Source organism: Trachinotus anak, unplaced genomic scaffold (assembly GCF_046630095.1).
Source record: "Trachinotus anak isolate AG129_WGS33_773 ecotype Australia unplaced genomic scaffold, CSIRO_AGI_Tana_v1 ptg000010l, whole genome shotgun sequence".
NCBI lineage: Eukaryota > Metazoa > Chordata > Actinopteri > Carangiformes > Carangidae > Trachinotus > Trachinotus anak.
Genome location: NW_027273861.1, coordinates 13915330 through 13930055, shown reverse-complemented (window position 1 = coordinate 13930055; position 14726 = coordinate 13915330). Strand labels below are relative to the sequence as shown.

The 14726-nt window shown below is 40.2% G+C and overlaps 2 protein-coding genes across 4 annotated transcripts in view; both read left to right on the top strand.

Moving 5' to 3' along the window:
- The window catches only part of agbl4 (AGBL carboxypeptidase 4), a 270269-nt gene extending 267864 nt beyond the window's left edge, over window positions 1-2405 (top strand). For both annotated transcript variants that reach the window (XM_071487762.1, XM_071487763.1), the window contains 2 exons: window positions 1253-1346; window positions 1498-2405. In XM_071487762.1, the coding sequence (XP_071343863.1) occupies window positions 1253-1346; window positions 1498-1597 (194 nt within the window). In that variant the 3' untranslated portion in view covers window positions 1598-2405. The remainder of the gene's footprint in view (window positions 1-1252; window positions 1347-1497) is intronic.
- A 255-nt stretch (window positions 2406-2660) lies between these two features.
- Window positions 2661-14726, top strand: spata6 (spermatogenesis associated 6). Of its 2 annotated transcripts, none has more exons than XM_071487773.1 (11): window positions 2661-2879; window positions 3845-3982; window positions 4604-4652; window positions 4781-4822; window positions 4962-5086; window positions 6935-7015; window positions 9662-10099; window positions 11505-11607; window positions 11784-11824; window positions 11905-12068; window positions 14431-14726. In XM_071487773.1, exons 1-11 carry the CDS (start codon window positions 2796-2798, stop codon window positions 14543-14545), a joined length of 1380 nt encoding a protein of 459 aa, XP_071343874.1. In that variant the 5' UTR covers window positions 2661-2795; the 3' UTR covers window positions 14546-14726. The 2 variants fall into 2 exon arrangements, with proteins under 2 accessions (XP_071343874.1, XP_071343875.1); XM_071487774.1 differs by lacking the exon at window positions 2661-2879 and adding an exon at window positions 2890-3021.

The following is a 14726-nucleotide window of genomic DNA, read 5'->3' as shown; positions in this document are numbered from 1 at the left end:
TTATGCCAACTGGGAGCATAGGGGCTACACCTCTCGTTACAGGCAGTCTACTGAGCCACTCAGGTTCCCCAGCTGCTCTGGAACTGCAGGGAAGCGGAGGAGCATTTCCAATATGCTGAGCTTTGCCTCCATTACGGTAAATAAACTACTTCCCTTGTATGTACCATTATTACTAATGAAGGCAGAGGATAAATAAAGATTCGACACACCGTACAATAGAGAGAGAGAGGAGAGAGAAGTAATCATTAACTGCTGAAGAAACTAGCAGATCTGAATAGCATGTAAACAACAGCAATGCCAACAACTGGAAATGAGATACATGCCAACTGCAGTCCACCAATAAAACCCCTGTTCAGAAATATAGGGTTTCTGCCCACTGAAAACACTACAGGGCTTTAAATTTGAAACGGTTGCAGGAAGTGTTGAGTTTGTATTAACACGTAATGCAGTAACTTAAACATGGCAAACTGGAGTGACTGAAAATGAGGCTTTGTACTAAACCTATTGACCTATTATACATATCAAACAGAGGGAGTAAGAAATAAGGACCTGCCTCTAATAAAAGTCAGTCACATTCTGGAGTTGAGGTAAATAAAGGCTTAACTATTGTGGATCCCAGATTGAGGCTGTGCTCTGCGTGTAACTTTCTTATTGAGGCATCAGTTTATAAGCAAATATAAATAAAATCACAGCACAGTCTTTGTTTTTAATTTATGTTTGGTTATTAGGAGACAACGTCTCACAAAATATTAAATAAGTTATAAAATCAGTGTAACACCATAGGCAATCCAGCCATATACTAGGATTTGACCTGGTCTTGTTTCTTTTACCATTGCCAAATCCAGCTGATAAACTCTCTTTACAATAAACATTACAACTTGTCATAAAAGGTAAAGCACAAGTTAAACTAATGAGACTAATGAGTCCATTCCAAATATCATATTGTTATCTGATACAATGTATCAGATAACAATATTATTAGTTACACGTGTGCAACTCCAGATTTCTGCCGTTAAAAGGGTGCTTACAATATGAGCAGAACTGATTTGGTCACTTGGGGGCAGCTCAGCAAGCTCTAAACACAGTGTTCACCTTGCAGCTTTAAGTTTCACTCTGCAATAAAATGCAATGGTGCAGTGCCACTTCAGTGGTCCACACCCAGTTTAGGTAGCACTGAAGTAGGAAATGTTTTTTTTTGCAATATTACCTGTAGCTTGTCCAAAGATAATTAGCTTTAACTCCATGTGCTCAGACATGAAACTGGGCAGGAACGTGGCCCGTACCTTTCTGGATTACTACAAACTCAACAACCTTATCAAGGACAACAGACCAACTCACATCGAAAGGTAAAGCAGTATTGTGCATGAATAAGTAGAAACTAAATCAATTACCTAAGTAACTTCTCTCTTTTGCATATTATTGAATGCGTTGTTTTGCTCTTTCCTGAACTTTATGCCACCATCTCAGTCATTCTCATTAATATGTTTTTGTCTCCAGTTCTGAGGTGATGCCACAGACGGGCAGCGGAAAGGGCAATGGCGCTGGCAGAGATGCAGTGGACAGAGAGAGGGAGAAGAGCCAGGGTGTCAGGCACTAGACAGAAAGATGGACAGACGGACACAGACTGAGCATGTATAAAATGCAGAGCACCGTGGCAGGAGGATCCTTCACACTTCATTGCCTTTAGAAGCTCCACATCTCCTTGGTTATAAAGACTTATATTCACAGATTTGTAACAGTGGGGTGACTGGTACTTGAAGGACTAAAATCAGAACAAGTTTCCTCCTGGGTTATTAAGTGACTATAAAATGTAGACTATTGAATGGCAAGGGAAGACAGACTGGTTACTCATCTATATTCCAGCTCCCTCTTTGTGTTCATACAGTTGTAAATAAATGCATGCTTCTTTGCATGACTTGGATGATGTTATTATCTCAGTTGGTATTATTGTTAATTAGTCATTAAACACTTAATCACTTGATCATAGCCTGTACCTGTTGCTCTCCTATGGCAATAATGGGAATGTTAATGACTGCTATAAATGAAACCTTAAGTTATAAATGGATTACCAAGCGATGTCAGGGGGAAACATGACCACCAAGAAACAGTGTCCATAGAGTGACGCAAAATGATCACAAATAGACAAAAGAAAAGAAAAATGGCCACATGCAGATGCAAAATCACAAAGAGATACCAAACCACCGCAAAGAAACAAAAAACGACGACAAAAAGAGACCCAAAAGGACTAGAAGCGGACACATTAACCACAAGACTCAATATTGACAACAAAGAGACATAATATAACCACAGAGACACAAAACGACCTCAGAGACAGAAATGAAAAAAAAAAGAAAATACAGAAAATAACCATAAAGAGACATAAAACGACCATAAACAGGAAAAACGATTACAGTGACAAGCAACACAACGACGACAAAGAGACACAAACCAACCCCCCAAAAGACCACAAGACTACTTCATGGGAGTCGTGTGGGGGCTTTTACATGTCTGTGCCCAGATGCTCATTTTCTCATTATCAGTCCCTGCTGACAGCATCATCACATGATGTCTGTGATGTTGGTTTTAGCTCTGATCTGCTCTATTAACTACAGATTTCAGGGAAACTTATCCCAAACTTGTGTTAAAGCGAAGTGTTGAAGTGTTTGGGGCAGAAACTGTGTGCGTGCGTGTGGAGAGAGTTTTTGATTTGCTGCTCGTCGGTCACATGACCTCACATCCGCTCAGTGACGGTTGCTGTGCGGCAGCTATGACAACGAACTTTGAAAGTTGGATGAATGGCCGCTGCGAAGAAACCGCTTTCCTCCTCTAAAGTGCATCGAAAGTCTCTGAAATGTACCGTATACCTGGACATCCAGGCAGTAAGTCCGTCCTTGTGCTTTTCCCTTGCTGCAAATCCCATGAACTGACCTGCAGTTAACTCAGCTAGCTAGCGAGCTTACATCCCTTCTCACTGCATCTAAACAACTTCTGTGTCTGAGCATGTAGCTAGCGTTTATTCAGGTGGGTCATCCAGATTAACGGGTTTAAGCGATTAAACCAATTAACTAACAGACTTATTTAGCTCACCAGAAATGATGTTGATAATGATGACGATGAAGACATAACAAACTTTTTAAATAAATCTTACATAATTACTTAACATCTGCTATCCCCAAAATAAATAAAATGTTCTCCCAGCTGTAAATTTGGTATTATTGCTGTTAAAGTAAGAGGGCAAATGTATCGCATATAGTGTACTTTTTATTGTTTTTGTTGTGTTTCTGTGTCTTCACAAAGACACACTCTCGTCCAACTGATTTATTTTACGTAACCAGTTTCCTTCTTAAACCACTAAGGAACAGACATATATGTTAGAAATATGTAGCCAAGAGGTTAGTATCTCTGTAAAGCACTTTAAAATACACCCACTTGAGTTTACTGGTTTTAAACGTCATGATTTTTTAAATGTGCAGTGTTCATAGCTAATTTGTTGCCATTACCCGTTTTTTAAACCATAAATGTTATTAGTGTATTTGGTAGCAGTAAAAAAGTCTTACTGATATAATACATCCCAGAGGATTGCTCACCTGTGGCTCACATAGCTGATTTTTTTTTTAAAATTTATTTATCATTGAATTTTTAAACTTTAAAGCATTATGCTACCGCAACCCATTCATGTTATATTACTGTATGTTGTACAATATCTATTCTTCATTAAATTCACTAAATTATTTTCTAAACTTGTGCCGTTTTGTCATTAAGTAATTCTAGACACACAGGACACAGACTAAACAGACCAGCAGGACGCTTGACATGTCTTAACAGTTTTACAATTCCTATACAGGTCACATGTCCAGGAGTACTTCTGTCTAAAAAAAATGACATATACCTCAGTGTGTGTATCATGGGCCAGTACAAGAAGACTCCCTGTTTGCCCCCTGTCTTCCCTTTACTGATCCACCACAAAATGGTCTTTGTCAAGGTGAGAATAACAGTTAATTACAGAAATAAGGGATGCTCCCCTGGCTGGGACACAAGCTTTAAGACTCCCATCTGCCTGTGGCTGTTTTTGTTCAGATTTGCTGGGATAACTAGTCCATATTTTGCACAATATCAAAAAGGAGTGCATGTTATACTTTGTGTAACAAAAACATTGCCTTCATGTCGCAACCCTTCTGGGATCGTAACATCTATTCATTGCACTGTTATCTACACTATTACTTACAGTGGATTAATCACAAAAAATCTCCTTCCCAGTGTTTCCTTTTTCTTTTTATTATTTGAATCCGTATGCATATGTTTATGCCTTTTGTTGTTGCTTAGTTGCATTTGCATTCACTTGGGGCAGCTTGCCAACATAATTACTCTGCTCTTTGCTCTTTTTGAGAAAGGAGAAGCTACTTAAGCAACTGAGCAGATTTTTGCTTTAAGTCTAAAGATTTAAATCAGCAACTCTCCAGTTTGAACAATACTACCCCAGCTCCTGATAAAAGATGCCTTGCTTTCCTTGGGGAGAATGACAGAGTTAGATACTGGGCTGTCTGTCTGTCTGTCTCATGTTGTTATAAGTATTGATTTGTCTGTACTGGGCCTGTTTTACCAGACTTTCCCTGGCGTTGTTGACCCTGCTGATGTAGCTGACCTCCTCGAAGGTAAACGGCCGTCTGGGATTTGCTTCCTCATCTCTTAGTCCTGAATCCTCTGCTATGCAAGCTTATGGGCTATTAGCTGTGATACTGATCATTAGCTCACAGTCAATTTGTGCTTTCCTTCCTCTTAGCTGACACAACATCTTTTGAGCTGATTCAGTTGGTGCCTCCAGGTATGCTTTCTGATGATGCCATATGGGCCTGTTAAGTCCCCACTGTATCCAGTCATTCCACTGCAAAAACAGGATTTCTAACTTGGTTTGTGTGTGTGTTTGTGTTCCTGTTGGCTGTCTCTTTGTGTACGGTTTTTAGAGGGTGAGATCCTAGCCACGATGGAGGAAAACAGCCGAGATTTCCTGTACCCAGGTCCCAGACTGAGCTTCAGAGAAGGAGTTGCAGAAAGAGAAATACTGATGAAGAGGTCTTCTTCCTTTCCTGTAGGCTGTTTTTCATCTCTTCCTTTTATTTCTTTCTTAATCCTCCTTCCAACACCTGGGCCAGTATTCATCAAACCTTTGAGAATTATACTTAAGAATGTTCTGAAGAGCCAACTTGGGAGAAGAAACAATTATCAACAAACATTTATTACTTTTTTACACAGTGAAGTGTAAAAGTAACTTTATTAAGCAACTCTCAAGTGATCACATAAGTGATCACATGTATTCTCAGAGAAGGAATAGCCAATCAGAGCTGTTGATTTACACCACATCTGCTTCAGTGTTATGTCATTCTGCAAAAACACGTAAAATTTGATTTTATAAAATAGTAATTGTAATATATGTGAAATTCATAACAATCTATAGGAAACTAGTTGAAATGGACACACAATTCTGTTGCAAGACATTCTGCTGTTGGTAGATAAGGTATGTCAGAGAAATTGTATAATAAGGAGAATTTAGTGCCACACTGACAAGTGCAGAAAATGAAGATGCATGGAAAGTGACTGTAAACAAAATCAATTCCAGATTTATTCCTGTTGTTCGCCCCCCTGATAAATGCAAAAAATAAAAAGGAAAGTGGGGTGATATCCTTCAAAAGCAAATAATAGGCTAAAACTACTCTATTCTTAATTACACTGCCTCAGCTAACGTATTATTTATCATGATTAATGATATTTTGCACAATTACAGTGAAAACAGGTGTGTCTGCCGTCTGTTTTTGTGCTGCAGTTACAGTATGTACAAAAGGATCCAGTCTTAACCAACTTAAGAAAGTATTTTTAAATTTTATGAATAACTTCTATTCTTAAAATTGTAAAGGAGTAAATGAGAGGATTTTCAAACTTTTATCTTTCACTTAAGTTTAAAATTGTGCTTGTAACTATTTGATCAAAAATGGACGCGGTTGGAAGTCTAGTCTTATACGTTCCTCAAATGCAAGTGTGCAAGGGTCTGCTAGGGTCAGAATTACGTAAATTTTGTTATCAGAGAGTGTACACTCTGTGTGCACGTCTGTGTATCCTTCAGTTTGTTGTGTCCACACGACCACTGTGCTACAAAGGCACCAACGCAAAGTATGTATGTATATAATTGAGGCTTAACACATGTATTTAATGCTTGCAAGTGTACCTGAGCAACTGTGCACTGTTGAATGGGTTAAAGGAGTGTGGGCATTCCTGTGGCAATATTACATGTGTCATTTACAGACTGGAAAAGATAGTTGCTGTCTCTAAGTCACTCTCCTAATCTCAGTGGCTCTTATGTCACATGTCTGTGCACATGACAGACATGTACTACCAAGATAACCAATTCAAAAGACTGTCTTGTCTTCGACAAAGTGCAGTAATTTCTTCAAAAAAGATGGCATTTTCCTTGTATATCTGTCATCTGTCTTAACTATACAGCCAAAAAAACTAAACTGAGAACCTCCTCTCTTTTCAATCATTCCAACTTTTATTATATCATCTCTTTCCCTCCCTCCCTCCCTCCACCCCCTTTCATTCCTTCATCTCTCTGTGACTGCGGGTAGCTTTTCTATCCTCCCCATGTCCTCCGAGGCACTAACTGGCATATTTAAATGTCTTTAAACACCATTCCCCTCACCGTTGCTTTTATATGTTTGTGTTTGAGGCCTACATAGCAATTTAGATGTCTCTCTCCAAATGCCATATTATTTAAACATCACTGGAGCCTTTCTCTTTTCTTCAATTTGTTTTTTCAAGGCAGGCATAGATTGAAGAGTTGTGGTTGTAAATTGGTGTTTCAAGCAGCTCTGTTATCTGTCCTTTTGTCCTCATCTCCCTGTTCAAGGTGTTGTGTTTGGTCCTATTGTCTCTCTCCCTTTAGGGAATCTCTCCCAAAGTGGAGTTTGCCACGACATCAGTCATAGAAGAGAGTGATGGAAGAGACAGCTGGCCTGCATCGCCTGTAAGAATGTCCCTTTATTACACACACACTTACAGTCTTAATGCCTCCATCCTAGCGATAGCCCAGAGCCAGAGGCATTTTGGGTTGTCCTTCTGTCCCTTTCTTGTGAATGTGATATCTTAGTAACACCTTGAGGGAATTTCTTCAAATTTAGTACAAACATTCACTTGGACTCCAGGATGAAGTGATTTCATTTTGGTGGTCAAAGGTCAAGGTTTAACACGAATGTCTAAAAAGATAAAATAATGAAGTGATGACAGTCAGCTTCACTGTGACATCATAATGTTCTGCCGAAAAACCCTTCTGGCCATTATTCAGTGCTGTAACTCAGGAAGGGGAGATTGTGACCATATTTCCTGCAACTTGGCTGGTTGGCAGAGGCATACAGCCACAAGGCTGTAATTCTAGTTCACATTTGCTTTGCTTTTGTTTGCTCTTGGTTTACTTGAGCTACGCCCCTTGTTGGTCTGTAAAGTGCTTTGGAAGAAGTCTGCCTTTTATAAATAAATTTTGTAGTGTGTTAATGGCCTTTCAGAACAGCTTTGTCAAAATCTAAACTGATCAAATCCATCGCATTGCCGCTCATACATCAAGCAAACAGCGTGTTTATCATCCTACCTGACAGTTCAAAATGTCTGGAGTTTGAATACATCACAGCAACGTACTCAGCATCTTTGTTGACCACAGCTACAGCAGTGAAGACTATTCTCTAGAGGGCTCTAATGAGTGGTATCGCTCACCATCAAATTTGTCTGTTTCCGCCATACATACCCACCTTCTGTTGTTGCCATGGCTACTGCATCTATCCATCCATACTGGCAGTGTTTCAAGGATATCTGTTCTCTCCTTGTGAATGTAATTACATGGAGGCAGATATCTGTTGCTGATAGCGAGACTTCTCTCACATCTTCAACTAGCTGGGAGTTGACACAATTTTTGTCACAGAACCAGTCAGTGAGTCAGTCAGTTTTTTTACATTAACTATCCAGACGGAGGGTCACTTGTATTTCTCCCACTGTGTCCTTGTGGATTTTAAAGGGTAACTGTGCTCAGCTGCATGAAATCACATATCAGTTTTTAAGGGATTTATTTCATTCTGGCTCTTTTCTCTCTGTCTGTCTCTGCCTCTTTTTGTGTGGATATTTCAAGTTTTGTTCTTGTCACGCTCCCATCCACTGTTGCTGTTTTCAACACAGAACTGAAACAGTTTTTTGCAGCTCCCATCCACTGTTGCTGTTTTCAACACAGAGCTGAAACAGTTTTTTGATTAATCTAATAGTCAATCATCACAAAAAAACAAATGCTTTTGACAAATGATTAATAGTATTTTTTTTTTTTTAAAAGCCACTGCTCTTAGCTTTCAGTCATGAAAATTATTGACTTTCTGTGGCTTATTTGATAGTAAATTGAATATTTTTCATTTTTGTACGTTTGTACAGACAAAAGAACAGGATGAAGGAATGTCCTGTTAGTAACATATGATCCGTCTCACAGCAGTTGGCATGTTGTGCCAAAAACACTACCATGCATTTCCCAGGTGCAGTAACCTAAGCTAAGCTATTTGTTTAAATTGGATGTCACTGACAGCGAAGAAGATTGTCAGAGTGTTCTCCTGGCCCCTCGGGGGATGTCTGGATCAGAGCACCACTGTGGCTGTCAGTAGAATTTCTCCATTTTCTTTTTCCTAATGGCTCCTCAGCATAGGCATCTCCCTGACTGCCAGCCCACCCAGCTGAAAAACCATGGCCTGTTTTAATAGACTAAAAAACTTCTGAATAAAACCCTCTGGAACTCTAGTTATGAATATACACCCAGTTTTTAGCAATGTCTTATTCTTTTTAACCCAATTTCATGTGCTTCTGTCTTCTGGTAGCTGACACATTCTCATTTAAATTTCTAGTTGTTAAGCCTTAACCACTCAGGAAAAGTCACTGTCAGTGTTCGTCCACCAGCGAAGAAGACAGGAGAAGAGCTGAAGCAAGTCTAAGGTGGTGGAGGATGTGTGGAGCGAAGGGCATACTTGTCTTAATTCCATTAAATCAGACCATTCTCAAATGGTAGCTTCAATGAGGATTTATTCATAATTTAGTTTCTCTTAAAACTAGTTCTAATGTTGTGTGATTTCCCTAATTAGCATTTATATTATCTTTGTTTTACAGCCAGGTAATGCCTCTCTATAATATTAGACTGGAGATGGCCATCAAATGCAATTAACATTTTATCTTAACTTATTTATCCCCGGTTGGCATTACCCGCAGGAAGAGGGTTATTGCATCGGAGAATGATGTTAGTGGCCATTTGAGTTATTGAAGTAATTCTGCAGAGGTTGTCTCCATGGCAGTGTCGACTGTGAGAGCTGTTGTTGTTGTAACACTTAAGCTGGATGATTTAGCTAATGGTTTAATGGTTTTGTCCAGGGAGAACAAGTCTGTGTCGAGAGTGAGAGCAGCTGCCTTAATGGCTAAAATGGCTGATGCTTCTGTAAAGGAGCAACACTGTGGTCTGCAGAGAAATCTAGACTGCTGAGACAAATGTTATATGTCACCTCAAAAAGGAGAGCTGTGAGACTAACTTGACATGCTGGAACTACATATTAACATTTCTCTCTCTCTCTATCGCTCTCATATTCTGTCCTTGCATCCACAGGGCTCCTGTCTTTCTCCAGTGAAGCCATCTTTAACCCCATCCAGACAGAGTTCACAGAAAAAGTCTTCACCATCCAGCAGGCATTTTTCCAGAATAGATGATGGGAACTGTGTCACTTTGAAAGGTGGAAAAGAAAAGCTTAATACTGAGGCTACCATGACAAACTCAGCACCATCATCATCCAGACGCTCTCCTTCTTTATCCTCGTCTGGCTGCAGTCCCCGGAAAGACAAGAAGGAAAGAAAACGCGCTTCTTTCAGAGAGGCTGTAGACTCTGGCTACCAGCAGCCCACAGTTTCCTCAAGATCACGAGCCCTGTCCCCTTACACTCACCGCAAGATGTGCCAGCTTACAGAGGACACCAGGCAGAGGCTCAGCCACCTCCAGCTGGGGCCTCACCACTTTAGGAAGGAGACAGAGAGTCAGCCACCCTTCTTGGTTAGTAGCATATTCTTCCAAACTGAAGGAAACTGATAAAAAAAAAGTGGTGTGACAGTTTGTTTAATGCCAGCAATACACATGTTTAGTGGACAGGGGTTATTACATTAATGGGATCCTGAATTGATACAGTTCAAACCTCAGTGGGAGCTTTCCAAAATTTAACTTAATCTGTTGGGCAGATTAAGTGGGGGGCGTAATAAGAGCAGTTAATCTTTTTACCTGAGCCGTTAATGCATTTTGACGTCATGAAAATGTTTCACTATGTGCGCATGTAATACGGTCTATTATCCTCACAGAGGGGCTTGAGTGTTCTTTAATAGCACACGACCTGTATTTAGGCTGGTTATTTGTTAAGACTTTAATTATGACTGTATCACTGTTATGAGATATTTGCATATAAAAGGGGTGATTTTCTGATCACACAGCCTTGGGGAATAATATACAGTCGATGGACAGGAACAACACAGCCTCTAGTCCTCTGCTCCTCCCTCCCTCTGCTCCCCACTGTATCCCTGCTTCTTCATTTACATCAAATCTAATCCTGAGGTATGAATATCAAAATCCACTCGCATGCTGTTATTAAAAGAAATGATTAGGTACTGAGTTGTTTGTTTCTGTCACACACATGAATGGAATTTACTAGAATACAACGGGCGTTTTATTAAAGTGAGGAGCATGCTTTTCCTGCTCTGGTTTTCCTGGGGGAATCTTCTGTCGACAATTAACCCTGGTAATTGAGAGTCAAGCTGCAATTAACAAATAGATACCTAATGAAGTAGCTTAGCCCCATGGTGAATGCATTATCAGTGCACATTTCAGAGCCTCAACTCCTGGTTTGTGGTTTGTGTGTAGAGGGAAGCACATTCCTGCAGATAACCTGAATTGTGTTGTTTGAGATACTGTAGGTACTTACTCTGTAAAAACCTTGTCTTTGTTTCCTTTACCCCTTATTGTAATCATTTATTCATTCATTAGTCATACCATTTGTCCTTCTAGGGGCGTGGGGGTGCTGGAGCTGATCCCATCTGACATTGGGTGAGGGCAGGGTACACCCTGGACAGGTCGCCAGTCTATCACAGGGCTGACACATAGAGACAAACAACCAGTCATACTCACATTCACATCTATGGGCAATTTAGAGCCAGTTAACCTAACACACATGTCTTTGGATTGTGGGAGGAAACCGGAGTACATGGAGGAAACCCACGCAGGCACAGGGAGAACATGCAAACTCCTTAAAGAAAGGCCCCAACCAGCCGGCAGGTTCAAACCCAAAACCTTCTTGCTGTGAGGCGACAGTGCCAACTGCCCCTTATTGTAATCTCCTCTGTGAAATGTTGAAATTTTAACTAGGACAGTGTTAATTATACTGTCAAACCAAATTATTTTTCTGTTATGCCAGGTCTCTCGTTGCAGTAGTGTCTCTGGGATGGGAACTCCTTCCTCCTCTCCCCACAAAGGAAGCTTACATCGATGCTCTTTTAGCTCCTCAGCTGATCAAACAGGTACTGTCAAAAAAAAAAAAAAAAAAAAACTAATACATGCATCCAAGGCAATGTGACACATGTATCCTCATGATAATATCGTATAAAGTCTTTCAAAATGAATAGTTTCAGGTTTGGATTGTTCAATGTCAGATGAATGTCTCTCATAAAAGTCTAACTTGTCTTTGTTGTTATAGATTTGTCTTTCCTGGGTAGTTACAGACCAAGAACAGCCAGAGTAAGTCTAATTATAACATTTCAAACCATAAAATAAAATAAAACCTTTCGTAACCCTCTTTGCCCTGTGACCTCTCCCAGGTCGAATCAGGTTCTGTCAGGGTCCAGTCATCTCCAGAGACACGGTCCAGACATGAAGTGCGGACCAGAAGCCCTGTGATAGGTTCTGTTCCTCCACAATCTTCCCAGTCTCTGTCAAACTCCAGAGATCCTCTGAATCTCAGCAACCATTCCCTCAGAGAAAGGTAAAACCCTTCCCTTCAGCCTGACCTTGAAAATACCTGAACATCTGTTGAATCTTTTAAATGTTTGTAAAATGAAAGTTTGTGTTCATCATCGTCAGTGTAACAATCATAAAACTGGATCTTAACTTCCTGAAGGTTTGTAGGGAGATCCTGTTTGTAGTGTTCCTTAATTAGGCTGACAAACAAGTTAGCAAGGCTGGCTGCATCGCAAACTTCCAAAGCTTTCTGTCGATGTTGTGACAAAATGATAGGAAATAAGAAGCAGCATTTATTAGCATGCTTGTTTATAACTTTGTATTTCTAATTGTGGTAAAGAGTTGTCTCTTCAGATGTACATTTGTTCAGCACTTTCAGGATCACCTCTGAGCTCTGAGTTTGGGTCGTCTAGCCATAAAACCAGCTGATTTTCTTCACACTCACGCCAAAGAAGGAGAAACCATAATCCTCTTTTGTGGTGTTTGCCCTGAATTTATCCTGATCCATCTGTGTAAATCATTGGTGTTTGCTCTAAAGATCTTAAAAGCAAAAGAGACACCTGTATGAGTATCCGATTACTGTGCACGGCAAATATATGGCAATCCCATGAGACGTTAGTCATACACTGTCGCTGCTCTCTGTGCGTGTGTGTGCGCGTTCATACACATCCAATCTTTAATTTTGATCACACTCGACAGGCAGGATGAATTCCCCTCCACCTCTTAAATTACAGAAGGTGATGTCTTGTCATGTTTGTTCATTACTAAGAGGAGGCAGAGAGAAGGGAAAACAAAGAGGAAAATGGTATTGATTTGTGTTTCAGCTTGAGTCTGATGCATTTGACCCGATGCACGCTTTAATACATTCAGAGAAACCTTGTCATCGATCATGGCAGCTGTGAGTTGAACACGCCAATGGGACTGATATTTTGTTTTGTTTGTTTGTTTCTGCGCTCCTTTCTGCCTTCCCTCCTGCTCGGTCCATAAGTAAACATTAAAATCAATAGGCAATCTTAAATTGCAAAGTAAATTGTAGGAAATGAATGATACTTTTCTCTCAATTGAAAACGCGACAGGAGTTGCAGGGTGGGAGATTAGAGTGGGCCTTTGTAGATTCCCTCCGACAGGGAGAGGGGCACGTCTTACCACAAATCTTTGATCTATAAAGAAAATGACAGATGCCAGTGGCAACGTTTGCCCCCTAAGCCCCGAAGTCTCAGTCTATTCATGTCTCTGGATGATTTGTCCTTGATGACTTTTTGAAGCAGGTAGTGAGTTTATGTGATTACAGATGAAACGCTTCTGTTCCCACACTGCAGGCCTGGCCAAGACACCAGTCAGTCCGTCAGTCAGTCATCACCCCTCCACTCCCAACAAATAGACAGAAGTGAACAGCAATAAATTGCAGTATTGCCTCTCATCCATGTCTGTCTGTCAGTGCAATCTGTTATTTCAGAAGTGCCTGTGGCCAACTTGCAGACACATTTGTATTGTATTGATGAAGCACATTTATGCCTCCAGTTCAAATGGACAGTTGTTTTTGTCAATTGTGAAATTACGTTCTGCACAAAGGTCTGAATATAGAGTAACATTTACGTTGAGGAAACAATGATGTATATTTCAAGATATTTTAAAAGGATGTTGTTGAGCACAGCACACACTAAAGCATGAGCTATGTCAGTGACCTGGTAGTTTCAGCTTTGCATCGGCTCACCGCGTCTTACGTGAGGTTACAGCACAGACTAGTGGATGAAGGGAATACCTAACACAATAGCTTGAAAGGAAGGCAGGCAGTGTTTGTAACATGGTTTAGAGCTGAAACAATTTATTGAGTTGACGGTCATTTTTCAAGAGAACATGCCAAACATTCAATGGTCCCAGCTTCTCTTATGTGCAGATTTATTGCTTCCCTGTGTTTTATATTATAGTAAATTAATAAATCTTTGCCCTGGACTGATAGTTAGTGTTAGAGACCACTTGATGGGCATTTTTCAATATTTTTTTTCTCTATTTTATAAACTAAACCTTTTTTTCTGGTGAAACAAAGCCATATTTACTTGCGAAATGAAGAGTTTCCTTGCTTTACTTTACTTGTCCTGAAGAAATTAAATTATCCACTAATCCCCTAGAAAAAACGCAAAGACTAGAGACACATTGAAAAGAATAAGCATAACTTTGTGTAGCAGAAGTTTATATATATTTATGCTATATCTTCTGTTAATTGTCCTGCAGCGCCTCAGCTTTATGTTGTGATGCCTGACCCTTGGGCTCTGAACCACTGGATTAATCGATAACAAAAGTAGTTGTGTGGTATATGCAGGTATATGTGAGTTTATTTGAGTCATTTGGTTTGCAATGTGGCATCTCTTGGTATTTGTTTTCCTTAGGCTCCAGACCAGTCAGTCCAGTCCATCCCACTGGGAGGAGATCCACAAACGAGTCCAGAGAATCCTGCAGACACACAGAACCACCTGGGACAGACGGGTGGCCTTCGACCTTTAACCTTCTAATCTAAATGTAACCAAATAAATTCATGTATAGCAGCACAAAGACTTCTCAGTGTTAGACTCATGACTATAGGCTGCTCTAAACCCATTGATTTTTACTGTACCTGCCATATGTTGTCTTTAGGAATGGATGCACACGCACATACAGACAATAACAGACTTTCTTCCCACCTCAA